At 33.1% G+C, this 16,138-nt stretch overlaps 1 protein-coding gene across 1 annotated transcript in view; it reads right to left on the reverse strand.

Annotated features, from left to right (window-relative positions):
• Nucleotides 1-1,338: 1,338 nt before the first annotated feature.
• LOC136832337 (muscle M-line assembly protein unc-89-like) overlaps nucleotides 1,339-16,138 on the reverse strand; it is a 502,631-nt gene continuing 487,831 nt past the window's right edge. The window contains 5 exon segments of the mRNA XM_067093248.1: nucleotides 1,339-2,297; nucleotides 3,159-3,264; nucleotides 7,829-8,054; nucleotides 9,204-9,384; nucleotides 10,501-10,615. Coding sequence (XP_066949349.1) covers nucleotides 2,169-2,297; nucleotides 3,159-3,264; nucleotides 7,829-8,054; nucleotides 9,204-9,384; nucleotides 10,501-10,615 — 757 coding nt within the window. The 3' untranslated portion in view covers nucleotides 1,339-2,168.

The following is a 16,138-nucleotide window of genomic DNA, read 5'->3' on the forward strand; positions in this document are numbered from 1 at the left end:
AATCGAGAAATCTGTACACCGGCTATCCATGAAACAATTCGTAGATAGACCCCGTAGACAGAGGAGCCCGAAACATTTTGGTTCCTTTTCGTCAGTGGGGTCATGATGAAATTAATATGTAATCTAAGGAGAACAAAAGGGGAAGAACAATCTCTGAAAAAAAAATGACATAGAACACATTCAGAAAGAACATCATTTTAAGTACGTACTGCGTATTCGGAGGGGGGGAAATTATGTTCTTTTAAAAAAAGGAAAATTGTCTTGGCGTTTGGTGTGGTGACTAGACGAGCAGTACGTGCGTAAAACGAGTCATTAAAATCCTCAAAATGAAAGCAACTAACCATTTCGAAACGAAAGGAAGTGAATACAAAAGAAATTATTGGTCTTAACTATGGTTCACGATTACTGGAACGACAAATCATCATTATCATTCGTCTCGACTTCAAGAAATTGTTTCTCACGTGGGTCCAGACGTCTCCAGAAGAGTTTATCTTCCAGAAGAGAATATCTCCCACTCATACCCCCAGAGGGATATTCTGAATAAATTTTGACCGAAAACAGTCGTTTTATACAAAGTGCAGCCAGAGCTTGGGACCAGATGATAGGACCAGATGGGACCAGATCAACGTTGAACGTTTTCACGACCAATTTTGACCGCACATCAAAAACGTGAACTTGATCAGCGGTTCACTGGAGGATTTAAAAAAAACGGTTTTGCGAGAGTCAGAGTGACTATATTGAGTGACTATATTTCATCTAGGAAGCACGAAAACGAAAAAAAAAAAAACTGCCTAAGAACACCCAAGATTTCGAAAGAAAAAACGACCGACATCATCAGCTACAGTTTTTTTATTACGTTTCAAAAACTATATTGCACATTCATGATAATTATTCTTCACTGCAAAACTGACCTACAGTTTAAAATTATATTATCTACTTTTTGTAGAAACTGAATGTGCTGATGGTATGGATTTAAGCTTTATACATACATACATATATATATATATATATATATATATATATATATATATATATATATATATATATATATATATATATATATACGTAATGCATATACCGTTACCTAAACAGGAACAAATTCCTTAGAATTATTTTTTTTTACAGACGGGAAAAAACTACACCTAAAAAATAATATCATCAACACAAAATGACAAAGTTCCTTCATTACACAGTCAAGAGTAAGTAACTACGACCAAAATAGTTACCCTAAAGAAGAAATAACAGTTCGAAATGCGGCGGAGAGGGAGAGAGAGAGAGAGAGAGAAACGGCCAACGGAACGATCTTTTTTTTTAAGAAAAGCACATTCACAGCATCAGTTTTTCGGCATTCATGGTCCTAAGAGAGAAAAAAAATCAATAAAGTTTTTTTTTTCCTTTGGCTAAAGCCAAAACGAAGCAAGAGATAAATATTGAATAAAGAAAAAAATAAATAATCGTTAAGTAATATTATACATCAAATCTCTGGAAATCAAAAGAAAATAAGCTTTGGCATCAGTGACTCGGAAACTTCCAGCTTAATCCCTGGCGAAGGATATTAGTTTTCCAGCTTGATTTCAGCTTTTCACCTGTAAAGGATATTAGATTCCAGCTTATTCACTTGCGAAGGATATTAGAGTCAAGATTAATCACTTCTGAAGTATTTAGCTTCCAGCTTGATTCCAGCTTCATCACTTGTGAAGGATAAGAACAGCATCACTTTTTCCCACCAGGAAACAGCTTAACTTTAATCCCCATAGCACTGTAACTCCATTAACGACAATGTTGCAGTCATACTTCACTTTTCTCTATGAGGAGATAAATTTCAGGGAATATTTTTCCTTCCACAAGAGGCTATTTATGTTACGTGCGATCACAGTAAGTAAACAGATAAAAAAATAGCTGTTTTCTGCCTCAATATCAATTAGATATTATCTAGAAGCTAAGTAAGCAGTACGTAAACAGATCATAAACAGCTGTTTCCTGCCTCAGAATCAATTAGCTATTATCAAGAAGCTTCCTCAATACGAGAATAAACACTAAATTTCTCCTATAGATTTTTTCCTTCCATCTTCTGAGTCAGTTACTGCACTGGTCATCACGGGACTCTGAAGTCTATGCATCTACACTTTAAGGCCCATTTTACCGTCCATCAAAAACCATCTGTAGGCCTACAGGACACAGAACATGTCTGGGTCGTAGGAATATTCCTCAGGGAGGGTCATCTCGTTGAAATGACGCAAGATTTTGGATTTTGTGGCTGATGCCGCCCGGGCCTTGTGGTAGGATTCGTCGTATTCCTGAAACAGAGGGAAAAAGCGAAGGGTAAGGTGTCGTTGCTTTAACTGCTGAAGATAGGGGGAACTGGAAACGTAATTTGTCGTTGCTTTAACTGCTGAAAATAGGGAGAATTGGAAATGTAATTTGTCGTTGCTTCAACTGCTGAAAATAAGGACAACAGGAAAGACTAAGGTGCCATTACTTTAACTGCTGAAAATAGGGACAATAAGAAATGTAAGGTGTTGTTTTAATGCTGAAAATCAGGACAATGAGAACTGTACGGTGTCGTTGCTTTAACTGCTGAAAATAGGGATAATAAGAAATGCAAGGTGTCAGCTTTTTAACTGAGATTTTAGGTCGTTTTTGCGACGTAGTGAACACCAAGAAAACGACCAGGTATTTAAAAGTTCAAAAATACAATATCTTCTTTTTTATGGAAATTGATAGTAACTATATATACTAAAAATTCCTTCTAAAATAATGAAATAAAGGTTGAATAATGTTAATTTTCGCAAATATTTTTCATAAAAAATTACTGAAAAAGCAAGATGAAGTGAACAATTCAAATATGATGGTAATGGTATATTCCTAGTAATTAATGTTTTATATTTTTTAAAGTATTCACAGTAAAATTCTACATGGATAACAAATAAAATCTTTCCATTGTTAAGAACTGAAGCAGATTCCTGATTTGCACAGAGAGAGAGAGAGAGAGAGAGAAGCTGCGGTGACAGGTGAGAGGAACGACAGAACATTTTTCTTCAGTTACGTAATGGATTTAATTCCTGACTGGAGAGAGAGAGAGAGAGAGAGAGAGAGAGAGAGAGAGAGAGAGAGAGAGAGAGAGAGAGTATATCTGAAACAGATTCCCATTCACTAACCCGTAGTTTGATGCCAAAGAAGGTCGCTCTCTCCCTTTTCTTCACCATGTGGTCGGTCTCAAGTAACCATCTGTGTTCCCGACAATCGTCTACCGTTGGCCGTTTGCTGATTAAGATACACGGAAGTGGAATTAGAAAAAAAGAACAAAATAATCTTATGAAAATATCATTGTAACTTTTTATGTAATTTCTAAATCAAACATTAAATCAGGAATATTTAAAGAAATATATTATTGAGGTCAAATACCATAATTATAAAAAAAAATTTCTGTTCATAATAAAAATTATACAAATTATTTAGACAGAAATTTATGAGTTTATTCACTATTAAGGTAGAGATAGATGAATAGGTAATATATATATATATATATATATATATATATATATATATATATATATATATATATATATATATATATATATATATATATATATATATATGTGTGTGTGTGTGTGTGTGTGTATTATATATATTTACATAATAGGTATAGAGCTACCACAAATGGAACTCTGTAGTGAATAAAAATATCATATATTCCAACATTTTTTCTTAGTGGTACATAAAATAAAAATTATTAAATTGAAAAGTTTCATTTTCAATATAGTATGTACAAATAATATATATATATATATATATATATATATATATATATATATATATATATATATATATATATATATATATATATATATATATATATATATATATATATATATATATATATATAATATATAAGTGCACTTGCCCTCATAAAAACAGATTCTAACTAAAGATTAAAGATTATAGTTGATGAGAGACTAATCAATTTTTAATTGACAAAGTCTTGTAATCAAATATTTCCACGAATTGCAATCATATAAAAAATATAACCCACTGGATAAATCGCATCATGTCAGTGGATAAAGTTTTTGCTAAGCCTTTCAAAGGCTTCTGGGATAACTAATTTACGCAGATTTATTAACCAAAGCTTCATTCATAGGATACCTCTTGGGCAACAACATAATTCCTTCGAAGGAATCTCTTAAAAGGTTACTTCAGTGTTCGGGGAAAAATCCACTGTATAAAACCAAGTTTAAGTGAATAAATATATAAAACTCCTTTTGGTTCTCTGTAAAAGACAACTATTGTGCCGGCTTTGTCTGTCCGTCCGCACTTTTTTCTCTCCGCACTTTTTCTGTCCGCCCTCAAATCTTAAAAACTGAGGCTAGATGGCTGCAAATTGGTATGTTGATCCACTCTCCAATCATCAAATATACCAAATTGCAGCCCTCTAGCCTCAGTAGTTTTTATTTTATTTAAGGTTAAAGTTAGCCATAATCGTGCTTCTGGCAACGATATAGGATAGGCCACCACCGGGTCGTGGTTAAAGTTTCATGGGTCTCGGCTCATACGGCATTATACCAAGATCACCGAAAGATAGATCTATTTTCGGTGGCCTTGATTAGTGGGGCAGATAACAGAAAAATCGTGCAAATGATGATACAAGCATCAAATTTGGCACAAGTGTCCTCCAAGGTATACTAATCAAATCTGCCCGATTGGCCAATTGAAAATCCAAGATGGCGGCCACTTTCAAGATGGCCGCCAAAATAACCACCCGAAGTAGATTTTTTGCTTAGAAATATTTGTAGTTGTCTGATTTGCATGATCCAAGTGTGGATTCCTATGTTTTGAAGCCTGCTGAACTATATTTTCCTGTTTAAAAAGCACTCTGAGACATATTTCTCAAGATGACCACCAAGATGTTTGTCTTTCTTTACATAAGTTTTGTCCTGGCTAGTACATTTTCAATGTTATGCATACCGTGCTGCTGTTTCTTGATCTGCTCGCATATGCAGCTGCAGAGTGACGTGCAGGGAAGCTCTGCCTGAGAGCACTTGCATCTTCCTTTGCAAACCTTCTTACAGGAGCACTTTGTCAATTCTTGACAGCTTGCTGCAATCGGTGGTAGTGTTGTCCAATGTATCTGCCATGCTTCTCCTTTCTGTGTCCACCCCCATTCAGCTGGACTGTTCATGTGTGGATTACAGTGGGTTGCCTGGCCCCAGATGATCCCAGCCTGGTAGGCTGCACGCTTTGCATGTTCTCTGAGGGCTGCCTGTGTTGGTGGAATTGAGTTGTACAGCCTCTGCTTGCGGGCAACCAGATCTAGTCTTGCTTCGTCCACACCAGTGGCTGCGCTTGATCTGTCGTACATGAGGACAACGAATCTTTCCAGCCTCTGCATGTCAAGATCACGAATCAATGTTGGATGCTGGCTGAGATTGATGAATGTTTCAGTAATATCATCAAATACATTCCAAGTTCTGCCATGCAGATTTCTTCGCTTTCCCACGGAAGGCAGACACAATGTCACATCCAGTGAATGCGTGAAAGTAGGAGATCCCTCTAGCTTTCTCAAGCCCAATTGCAGAAACTACCTCATGGACTGGAATCCATCGCATATGGGCTCCTTGGCCAAAGGCAATCCACATTTCCTGAAGACCTAGTTTCTGGAAGGATGGCAGTACAGATATTGCTATGACTAGCAAATCTGTGTCATTAGCCTTGATGATTATAGACTTGCTCCTGTCAGTCGTTACATCCCTAGCGTAGAAGTTGTGATATAGCAAAGTCTGATTTCGACGCTCCATGATGGAGTTGGGATTTAATGTCTGCACCATGTTCGATCATGCATACAAACTGAAGCAGTGATGGTGGCACAGCCTGTTCTAAGTCTTTGTCATAAAAATAGCTGCTGAAATTCGACTTCTGACGGAGCATGTCTTATCTTATTATCCCAGCAGCTTTTGCTAGATGGATCGCTTCACCATAACGTGATGCTTCTGATAGGATTGAACCTACATCAGTTTCAACAGCCAACAGAACTTCTCGTCCTTGGCGATTAGCTTGCAGCTGTAGAATGTGAAAAAGCAGCTGATCCTTGAGTCGAGTAGGATGAACATTGTGCGAGTCAACACCAAGCTGTTCCAGCCTTTGCTTGTAAAGCTTGGTCAAATCAGCAAGCTTGAAAATCGGTGGCCTCTCACTGGCATTTTTCATCTCGCAGATGTAGGTGACTAGTTCAGAGAAAGCAATTGGATATGCATCCTTCCAGTGTTCCTGTGCTTTTTCTTGCTCCCGCACCTTTAGGTATGCCCATTCTCGGTTATACAATGCCACCAAACAGCCAGGGTGATATTTCACTTCTTGGACTACGACATCCCCTGCACTTAGTTTGGCGAGAAGTTTTGTGTCCCTGAGTGTTTTGGCACATTCATTTATTCTCCTATTCACTTGCATTGTCTTTGTTTCTCTAAGCTCCCCTCCTTCAGTTTCGTCGAAGAAACATTCTTTTGTTTTAGTTTCTTGGAGCTTTCGTGGAATCTTACTTCTACTGCCCTCATCACTAGTACCTACATGACTTGCTCTTTTTTCAGCTTGGTGTAACTCTGTGTTGTTGAACAGAAGCCTGCAACTCTCATGATATTGTGTCTTATTTTTTTTCAACGTTTCCTCTATCCCAGAACTTGTCAAGTCTTGCAGGGTCTAGCTTGACTGGTAGCGCATTGAGTGAGTGAAACAGAGGAATATTCTTTGCCAGGTTCGTATATCCATCATCCCCTCTTCTGGCAGGATTGGCCTGGGGAGATTTTAGATCTTCTTTCTTAACCTCCTGACATAGGCAACACTTGGTCGAGTCTGTTTTCCATGATCATCCAGTAGAATTCGCATCCATGATTACGATGACGTTCAGGGTCAAGGGTTTATCCTTTTACCACCCTGTACATGTAATAGTATAATAGGCCTCTTATGTCCTGTAATATACAATAGGTGCTTTCCTGCATGGGATACAACTAGGTTCTTGCACTGTGCCATACACCTGGTCCGATAGTTCATCCAGTGTCATAAGTCCCGTGCGATCTGTACACCACCCAGATAACTAAAACCCTGTTATCTTTGGCTAGGCTCTCCCGTACTGGCACGTCCTGTCCATTCAGGTGTGGCTGCCTAAACTGATTTAGGGTTGATTAGGCAGCATTTGGGATACTAGTAGGTTGTTGCAGTATGATGACAACATAAATTTCCTACTTAGCTGACACTGAATCCCATGCTGAGTTTCACAGCAGTGATGTCACCAGTGTGCCTTAGTAGTGCCCGATAATCACTCCTTTAATACAGTGCCTTAACCATGTTATAAACTAGAAAATATACATCAGCAGGCTTAAAAACATAGGAATCCACACTTAGATCATGCAATTCGGACAACTACAAATATTTCTAAGCAAAACATAAGCTTTGGGTGGTTATTTTAGCGGCCATCTTGAGAAATGGCCGCCATTTTGGATTTTCAGTTGGCCAATCGGGTAGATTTGATTAGTATCTCTTAGAGAACAATGTGCCAAATTTGATGCTTGTATCATCATTTGCACGATTCTTCTAAAAAATTACTTTTATCTGCCCCACTATATACGCTGTAACGGCTGTACAGAAAACGAGTTTTTTTGGAGCATCTTTTACCTGTTATATATATTTATTCACTTAAACTTGGTTTGATACAGTGGCTTTCTTCTCAAACCATTCAGGACACACACGGCAAATGTGTCTATATCCACTGAAAAGCTCTCTCTCTCTCTCTCTCTCTCTCTCTCTCTCTCTCTCTCTCTCTCTCTCTCTCTCTCTCTCTTACTTGGGGTCTCTCTTGAATATGAGCATGAGGAATCTGATGGCCTCCTGGGTCGTGCTGCTGCTCAGGTGCTCGAACCTGTAGCGGCAGTACTGGATGTTCTGGCGGGTGTCATCATCGTCGGCGCCCTTGAAGGCGCTGGAACCGGCCAATAGGGCGTAGGTCAGGACGCCCAGAGACCAGATGTCACTCGTTGGATATGCCTTCTGGTCTGATAACACTTCGGGGGCTGTGGAACAAAGATAAAGATATACATTATTAGGGTTTCTATGTAACATCATGAGACCCTTAGGGAGTAATATCCTTAGGACTGTAACGATTATTACACCAATAGCGATTAACTTCTTTAGGCATACAACGTGTAACATCCTTAGGCCTGTAACTATTACTAGACCTACAAAAAGTAACATCCTTAAACCTATCAGGATCTACACTGTCTAACAAGTAACAACTTTAGACTTACAACAATAACATCCCTAGAAAACTATACTGATTAACAAGCAACATCCTTAGACCTATAAAAGGTAACATCTAGACTCATAAAAGGTAACATATAGACCTGTAAAGGGTAACAACCTTAGACCTATAAAGAGTAACATCCCTAGACCTATACTGACTGACAAGTAACAACATCAGACCTATAAAAGGTAACATCCTTAGACATATAAAGAATAATCCTTAGATCTCTAACAATTAAATTTTTTAGATCTATAAAGAGTAACATCCTTAGAATTATATGTAACAGTAGTATCCTCAGACCTATAACGATTAGCATCGTTAGCCTTTTTACAAATAAAATCCTTAGAACTATAATGAGTAACATCCTCAGAAATATAACAAGAAATATCCCTAGACCAATAATAAGCAACTTCCTTAGACTTATACTGACTAACAAGCACCATCACTAGGCCTACAACAGCTAACATCTTTAAACCTACAACGATTAAAGTCCTTAGACCTATAACGAGTAACATCCCAAGACCTATAAGTAGTAACATTCCTAGACCCATAAGCAATAATATCCCTAAACCTAGAAGCAGCAACATCCCCAGACCTATAAACAGTAACATCCCTAAACCTAGAAGCAGCAACATCCCTAGACCTATAAACAGTAACATCCCTAGACCTATAAACAGTAACATCCCTAGACCTAGAAGCAGCAACATCCCTAGACCTATAAACAGTAACATCCCTAGACCTAGAAGCAGCAACGTCCCTAGACCTTTAAACAGTAAAATCCCTAGATTATTAAGCAGTAACATCCCTATATCTATAAGCAGTAACATACATCCCTAGACCTATACCGGTCAACAAGTAACATCCTTAGACCTAAAAATACTAACATCTTTAAACCAACAACGACGAACCAGTCACTTACCAATGTAGTCAAGGAGGCCGTTGACGGGAACGGACGACCCCAACTTGGAAACGAGCATGGCGCTGCCCATGTCGACTAGCTTGACGTCAGTACGTCTGCAAGTCGTCATGACGACGTTGTCAGGCTGTAGGTCTAGGAAGCCATAGCCACGCCAGTGGAGGTACGATAACGCGTTGAGAACCTGGAAGAGGGAGATGGTTTGAGAGAGAGAGAGAGAGAGAGAGAGAGAGAGAGAGAGAGAGAGAGAGAGAGAGATATCATATGTATATATATATACATATATAAATATATTATCATCTTTTATATACATATACATATACGTTATTATTATTATTATTATTATTATTATTATTATTATTATTATTATTCTGTATATTAATAAAATGGTGAAAGAGGAAGATTTGTTATTATTATTATTATTATTATTATTATTATTATTATTATTATTATTATTATTATTATTATCTTCTTTTACCATTTCATTAAGGCACAGGGCACGTCGTCTTTTACTTAATTTTCTCTAAAGTTTACCCTCGTTACTTTCCAATACTGACTTGAAGAATGCAATCACAGTCACAGATTAATCAACCTACCGCCACATTAACCACTCCCCCAGAACCCTCCCGGCCCTCAATGCGGTTAATGAGTTATGAGGAGAGCAACTCGTTAACAAGGTTAATGATTCAATCAGCGTCGAAGCGAGCTAGTTAACGTGGATTCTGAATGAAGTTATATTAAGGTAGTAAGCAAGAAATTTAGAAAACATGCATACATACATACATACATGCATACATACATACATATATATATATATATATATATATATATATATATATATATATATATATATATATATATATATCTATCTTATATATAATACAGTATACACACACACACACACACACACACACACAACACATATATATATATATATATATATATATATATATATATATATATATATATATATATATATATATATATATATATATATATATATATATATATATATATATATATATATATACAGTATATGTATATATACATACATAATATATATATATATATAAATATATGTATATATATACACATATACGTTTATATCGATATAATATAAACATATAATATACATATATATGTACGCCACTCCAGCTATCGGACCACTTTAACATTAACGACGTCGTATTATCGCATATAAGTTCCCTAACTGTATCCTAGCACCTGTATGTCACCTGGATACCTGTTTAGCCTAATCACACCTGAGCTCATTACCTGAGAGAAACACCTTGTAACTTACCTGTAAGACAACGGTGGCTACATTTTGTTCAGAATACTCGTGCTTAGACGATAGGTAGGTCAGGATGTCTATTCCGGTTAAAGGTTCCATTATGAACATCGTCACGCTACCGATACTGGAATGGGAATGGAATATTGATGTAGTTATTGAATATTAGGCAAAAATAAGAGATTTGAACAGTGCTGTGAGAAAATAATTGCCAGGAATATAATAAAATATAAAATGCCTTAAAATTCAGTTATGAAGTGGATAATGAACTATTTACTTACGATATATCTATCTATCTATATATATATATATATATATATATATATATATATATATATATATATATATATATATATATATATATATATATATATATATATATATATCAAACAGCAGTTATACATCAATGGGGAGACGGACATAAAGACTTGCTAAAAAGGGTCAATTTATTCCCGACGTTTCGTAATGGCTCCATTACATTTTCGAGGCCTGTATAAAATAAATAACATAATTTACAAAAAGGTATAAATTTAAATTTAAAAATTAAGCACAATTGGTTACAAATAAAAAAATTAAAAATAGAAGGGACAATTAAAAGGACAACGTAAAAAAACAAAACAAAATCTCTCTAAAAATATATAAAAAAAAAAAAAAATATATATATATATATATATATATATATATATATATATATATATATATATATATATATATATATATATATATATATATATATATATATATATATATATATATATATATATATATATATATATATATATATATATATAAAGTAAGAAGATATGGACCAACCTATTCAGTGGCAATGTTAAAACTAAACAGAAAACGAAAGACTAAGAGAGGTACAGTGTGCCGGCAGAGGTTTGGCTGTTTAACAAGGGGACGAGTCGTTTAATCATTAATGATTCCAAAATGGCCAATTCATGGCTGCTAGAGGCTCGCCCTAAAACAGAAAAATCCTTATTTTCAATTGAAGTTTTACATATTCTAGAGTGATTTCTGATATTCGAAAATTCTGGGTTTGTAATTTTACTGCCTGTCCTATAGCTTACTCACGATGAGTCTATGCGTAGAAGCCTCCTGGTGGATCAATATAAGTTCCTAAATTACATTTAGGACACGTATAGCTATACACACATCCGGAGGACATATAAAGGGCATAAACGATCTTTGTACTTAAATAAAGACCCGATGGTGAGAGGATTAACAGGTATCAGGTGGACCTTAATGGCTCCAAACTTACTTTGGATCTGTTGCGAAAAGTGTTTTCTAAAAGTATTATCAAATAAAAATGGAAATTTAGCATAAAAATTCAATTGAGGAACACTGTAAATTGTAGGTTTGAGGGAGAAGTACTTGTCTAGAAGCGTTCGAAGTATCTTAAAGACCAGTTCAGATGGGAAGCAGTTTTCCTTAAAATATTTACATAAAATTGGCCATTTTGGAATCATTAATGATTAAACGACTCGTCCCCTTGTTAAACAGCCAAACCTCTGCCGGCACACTGTACAGTACCTCTCTTAGTCTTTCGTTTTCTGTTTAGTTTTAACATTGCCACTGAATAGGTTGGTCCATATCTTCTTACTTTTTATATATATATATATATATATATATATATATATATTTTATATTGTATATTTTTTAGAGAGATTTTGTTTTGTTTTTTTACGTTGTCCTTTTTAATTGTCCCTTCTATTTTTAATTTTTTTATTTGTAACAATTGTGCTTAATTTTTAAATTTAAATTTATACCCTTTTTGTAAATTATGTTATTTATTTTATACAGCCCTCGAAAATGTAATGGAGCCATTACGAAACGTCGGGAATAAATTGACCCTTTTTAGCAAGTCTTTATGTCCGATATATATATATATATATATATATATATATATATATATATATATATATATATATATATATATATATATATATATATATATATATATATATGTATATATATATATATATATATATATATATATATATATATATATATATATATATATATATATATATATATATATATATATATATATATATATATATATATATATATATATATATATATATATATATATATATATATATATATATATATATATATATATATATATATATATATATATATATATATATATATATAATATATATATATATATATATATATATATATATATATATATATATATATATATATATATATATATATATATATGTATATATATATATATATATATATATATATATATATATATATATATCATAAGTAAATAGTTCATTATCCACTTCTTAATATATATATATGTTTAGGAAATTTTTACGCAAATGTTTGTAGATCACAGCTCCTGCTATTTAGGAAATTATTTTTCGTAAATGTTTGTACATTTCAGCTATTTAGGAAATTGTCAGTAAAATGAATCTTCACAAAACATTTCCATTCCAACAGCATAAAAAGCCAGGTACTGTTCCTTAAAGAAATTATACAGTTAACTAAACAAATGGCTTTATATAAATAGCTGTTAACTATATGCAATTTAACCTAAAAATGCAGCACCTCTTAGTCATTCTGATCTTGACTGCTCATACGATCACACACACACACACACACACACACACACACACACACATATATATATATATATATATATATATATATATATATATATATATATATATATATATATATATATATATATATATATATATATATATATATATATATATATATATAAATATATATATATGTATGTGTGTGTGTGTGTGTGTGTGGTGTGGAGAGCAGTCAAGAAGAAAATGTAATGCAAAAAAAGTCGCTTTGTCAACTATCCAGCTTACTGAACAGCCATTTAATTATGGTAGTTAACTGTATAATTTCTTTAATGATACGGCTTTTATACAGAGGTTTCTTGGGTGGAATGAAATATTTTGTGAAGATTCATTTTACTGACAATGTTAAATAGCTGAGAGCTATTTTTACGAAAATATATTCTAAATAGCAGGAGCTGTGTTACAAACATTTACGAAAATAGAATATCTAAAACATTTACGAAAATAATTTCCTAAATAGCAGGAGCTGTGATCTACAAACATTTACGAAAATAATCTCCTAAACAGCAGGAGCTGTGATCTACAAACATTTACGAAAATAATTTCCTAAATAGCAGGAGCTGTGATCTACAAACATTTACGAAAATAATCTCCTAAACAGCAGGAGCTGTGATCTACAAACATTTACGAAAATAATTTCCTAAATAGCAGGAGCTGTGATCTACAAACATTTACGAAAACAGTCTGGATGATCTGTAAACAGGTGGAGGTGAGCCGAAGAAAATGTAATGCAACAAGTGCTTTGTCAACTCATCCGGCTTACTGAGTAATTGTGTATAAAATACGAAATGAGGTTTTACAGATATTCGTATGAATTGTTAATTTATTTAAATATCTATTCTCAGGGTTGTGTTCTTCGGCAGAATAAAAGCATATGGGAAAGAGACTGTTGATTGCCCTCATACACAACATTTACACACACACACACACACACACACACATATATATATATATATATATATATATATATATATATATATGTTTGTATATATATATATATATATATATATATATATATGTATGTATATATATATATATAATTTCATGATGTTGCCTTTTAATATGTATATCATTCTATGATTTTGCTATATTTACTGTTCTAGTTTTCGTGTATTCTGCGCAATAACAATAATTGTTGAAATATCGTATATACTGTAATGTCAGATTTCAAAAGCGTTAGTGATTCAGATAACTTAACAGTGTAATTTAGAATTAATAATACATTTTTAATAATAATGTAGTAGAAAAGAGAGAGATTCGAGTTAGACCAGACGTTGCGTTTTGATTCAGTTGTCATCACGAAAGATATGCAAGCACTTTGTTTTGAGTTAAGAGTTGACAGGCGGGATAACAGTCGAGTCGTGTTAAGAGTTCGTTAAAAGCTTTGTCCCATACAATTTTCCGGTAAAGATGTGTACCTTTTTGAGGAATACGAACAAGTTATTGCACCAAAGCACATGGCAATTGTATCATGTTCAAGATAACATTGCTTTGACCACATACTGTTCTGATCACATCCCATATGATTTTCTGTTTGAGTCATGTATGCCTTTTTGAGGGTAAAAGCACATGTCTCGATCGATTACATCAAGTTTTGTAAGACTGCAGTTCAAAACATTTTACTCTGGAAGTGACGTCATCTTCCTTTTCTAGAACTTTCTCTTGTATCTCGTCCCCACAATGCCTTAATAATGACGTCGTCTGATTGTTTTACTTGTAGCTGGAATCCTAGTCTGCTCATTCTGATTTCAGAGACCTTTTGTGTGGTTCTCTCTCTCTCTCTCTCTCTCTCTCTCTCTCTCTCTCTCTCTCTCTTCAAAAGAGAGAAATTATTAACATAAAATATTTGTGTGGTCATTGATATTAAACTTAGCTTTTGAGATCTCAATGTAGGAAAAGTGTATATATTTGTGTAACAGCGCCTATCAGAAGTGTGTTTTGTGAATCTCAAGCAGCTGCATTTTGGGTGATTTTGCAAAACTTTTCACAAGCTTGTGTAGGGTAAAGTGAATTTTTCTTATTATTACCATGGTATAATAAGGTATATTAAGGGATTTTTGTCTTAGTGGAATTGGTTTTGGTAAATATTTTGTGTATTTATGTGTGTTCTTGAGTTTGCAATCTCTTAATTTTTCACATTCTATATAGTTGTGATTTAACATTTATTTACTTAACAATTTAAGTATTTCTTAATAATTTAGCATTGCATAGTTGATTTAATTTTCATTTACTAAGATTTTCTTTCCAAATCTTGATTAATTCTTATTAGTTTAAGTTTTGCTTGATTAATTTAATTTCTTGATAAATTATAGTTTTTGTGATTTACTTTTGTTTAATAATTTAATTCAAGAATTAATTAAGTTTTGTATTGTTTCCAATGGTAAACTTTTTCAAATTATGAATTCTAATTATAAATTTTGAATTTAAAAATAAATTTTTGTATTTAAAATTTTTAAAAACAGTGTTTCATCTATTGACTGCCAGTGAATAGGATTAATAGTGTGCATAAGCCAAAGTGATAAACATGTTTTGTTCCTTTAGTTTTGCTGAAGTGAATTAAGACCAGGGAAACAGTTAAAATTGTTTGATGGAGTGATGCCCTTTTACTCTAGTATATTTCTTGTTTAATTGTTCATACCTCACACTTGTTTTGACAACTTAGTTTGATGTTTCACGTGATTAACAAGCTTTTTAAGGGATCACTGTTCTGTGATTAGTTGTTATAACCAGGTACTTGGAACTTGAAAAAAAAAAAAAAAAAATATAATATATATATATATATATATATATATATATATATATATATATATATACTGTACATGTAACTATGTAAAATATATATATATATATATATATATATATATATATATATATATATATACACATACATATATAAACTTATATCTATCTATCTATCGATCTATATATATGCATATATATATATATATATATATATATATATATATATATATATATATATATATATATATATATATATATATATATACATATGCAAATGAAAA

This window comes from Macrobrachium rosenbergii, chromosome 49 (assembly GCF_040412425.1).
Source record: "Macrobrachium rosenbergii isolate ZJJX-2024 chromosome 49, ASM4041242v1, whole genome shotgun sequence".
In the NCBI taxonomy this organism is placed as follows: Eukaryota; Metazoa; Arthropoda; class Malacostraca; order Decapoda; family Palaemonidae; genus Macrobrachium; species Macrobrachium rosenbergii.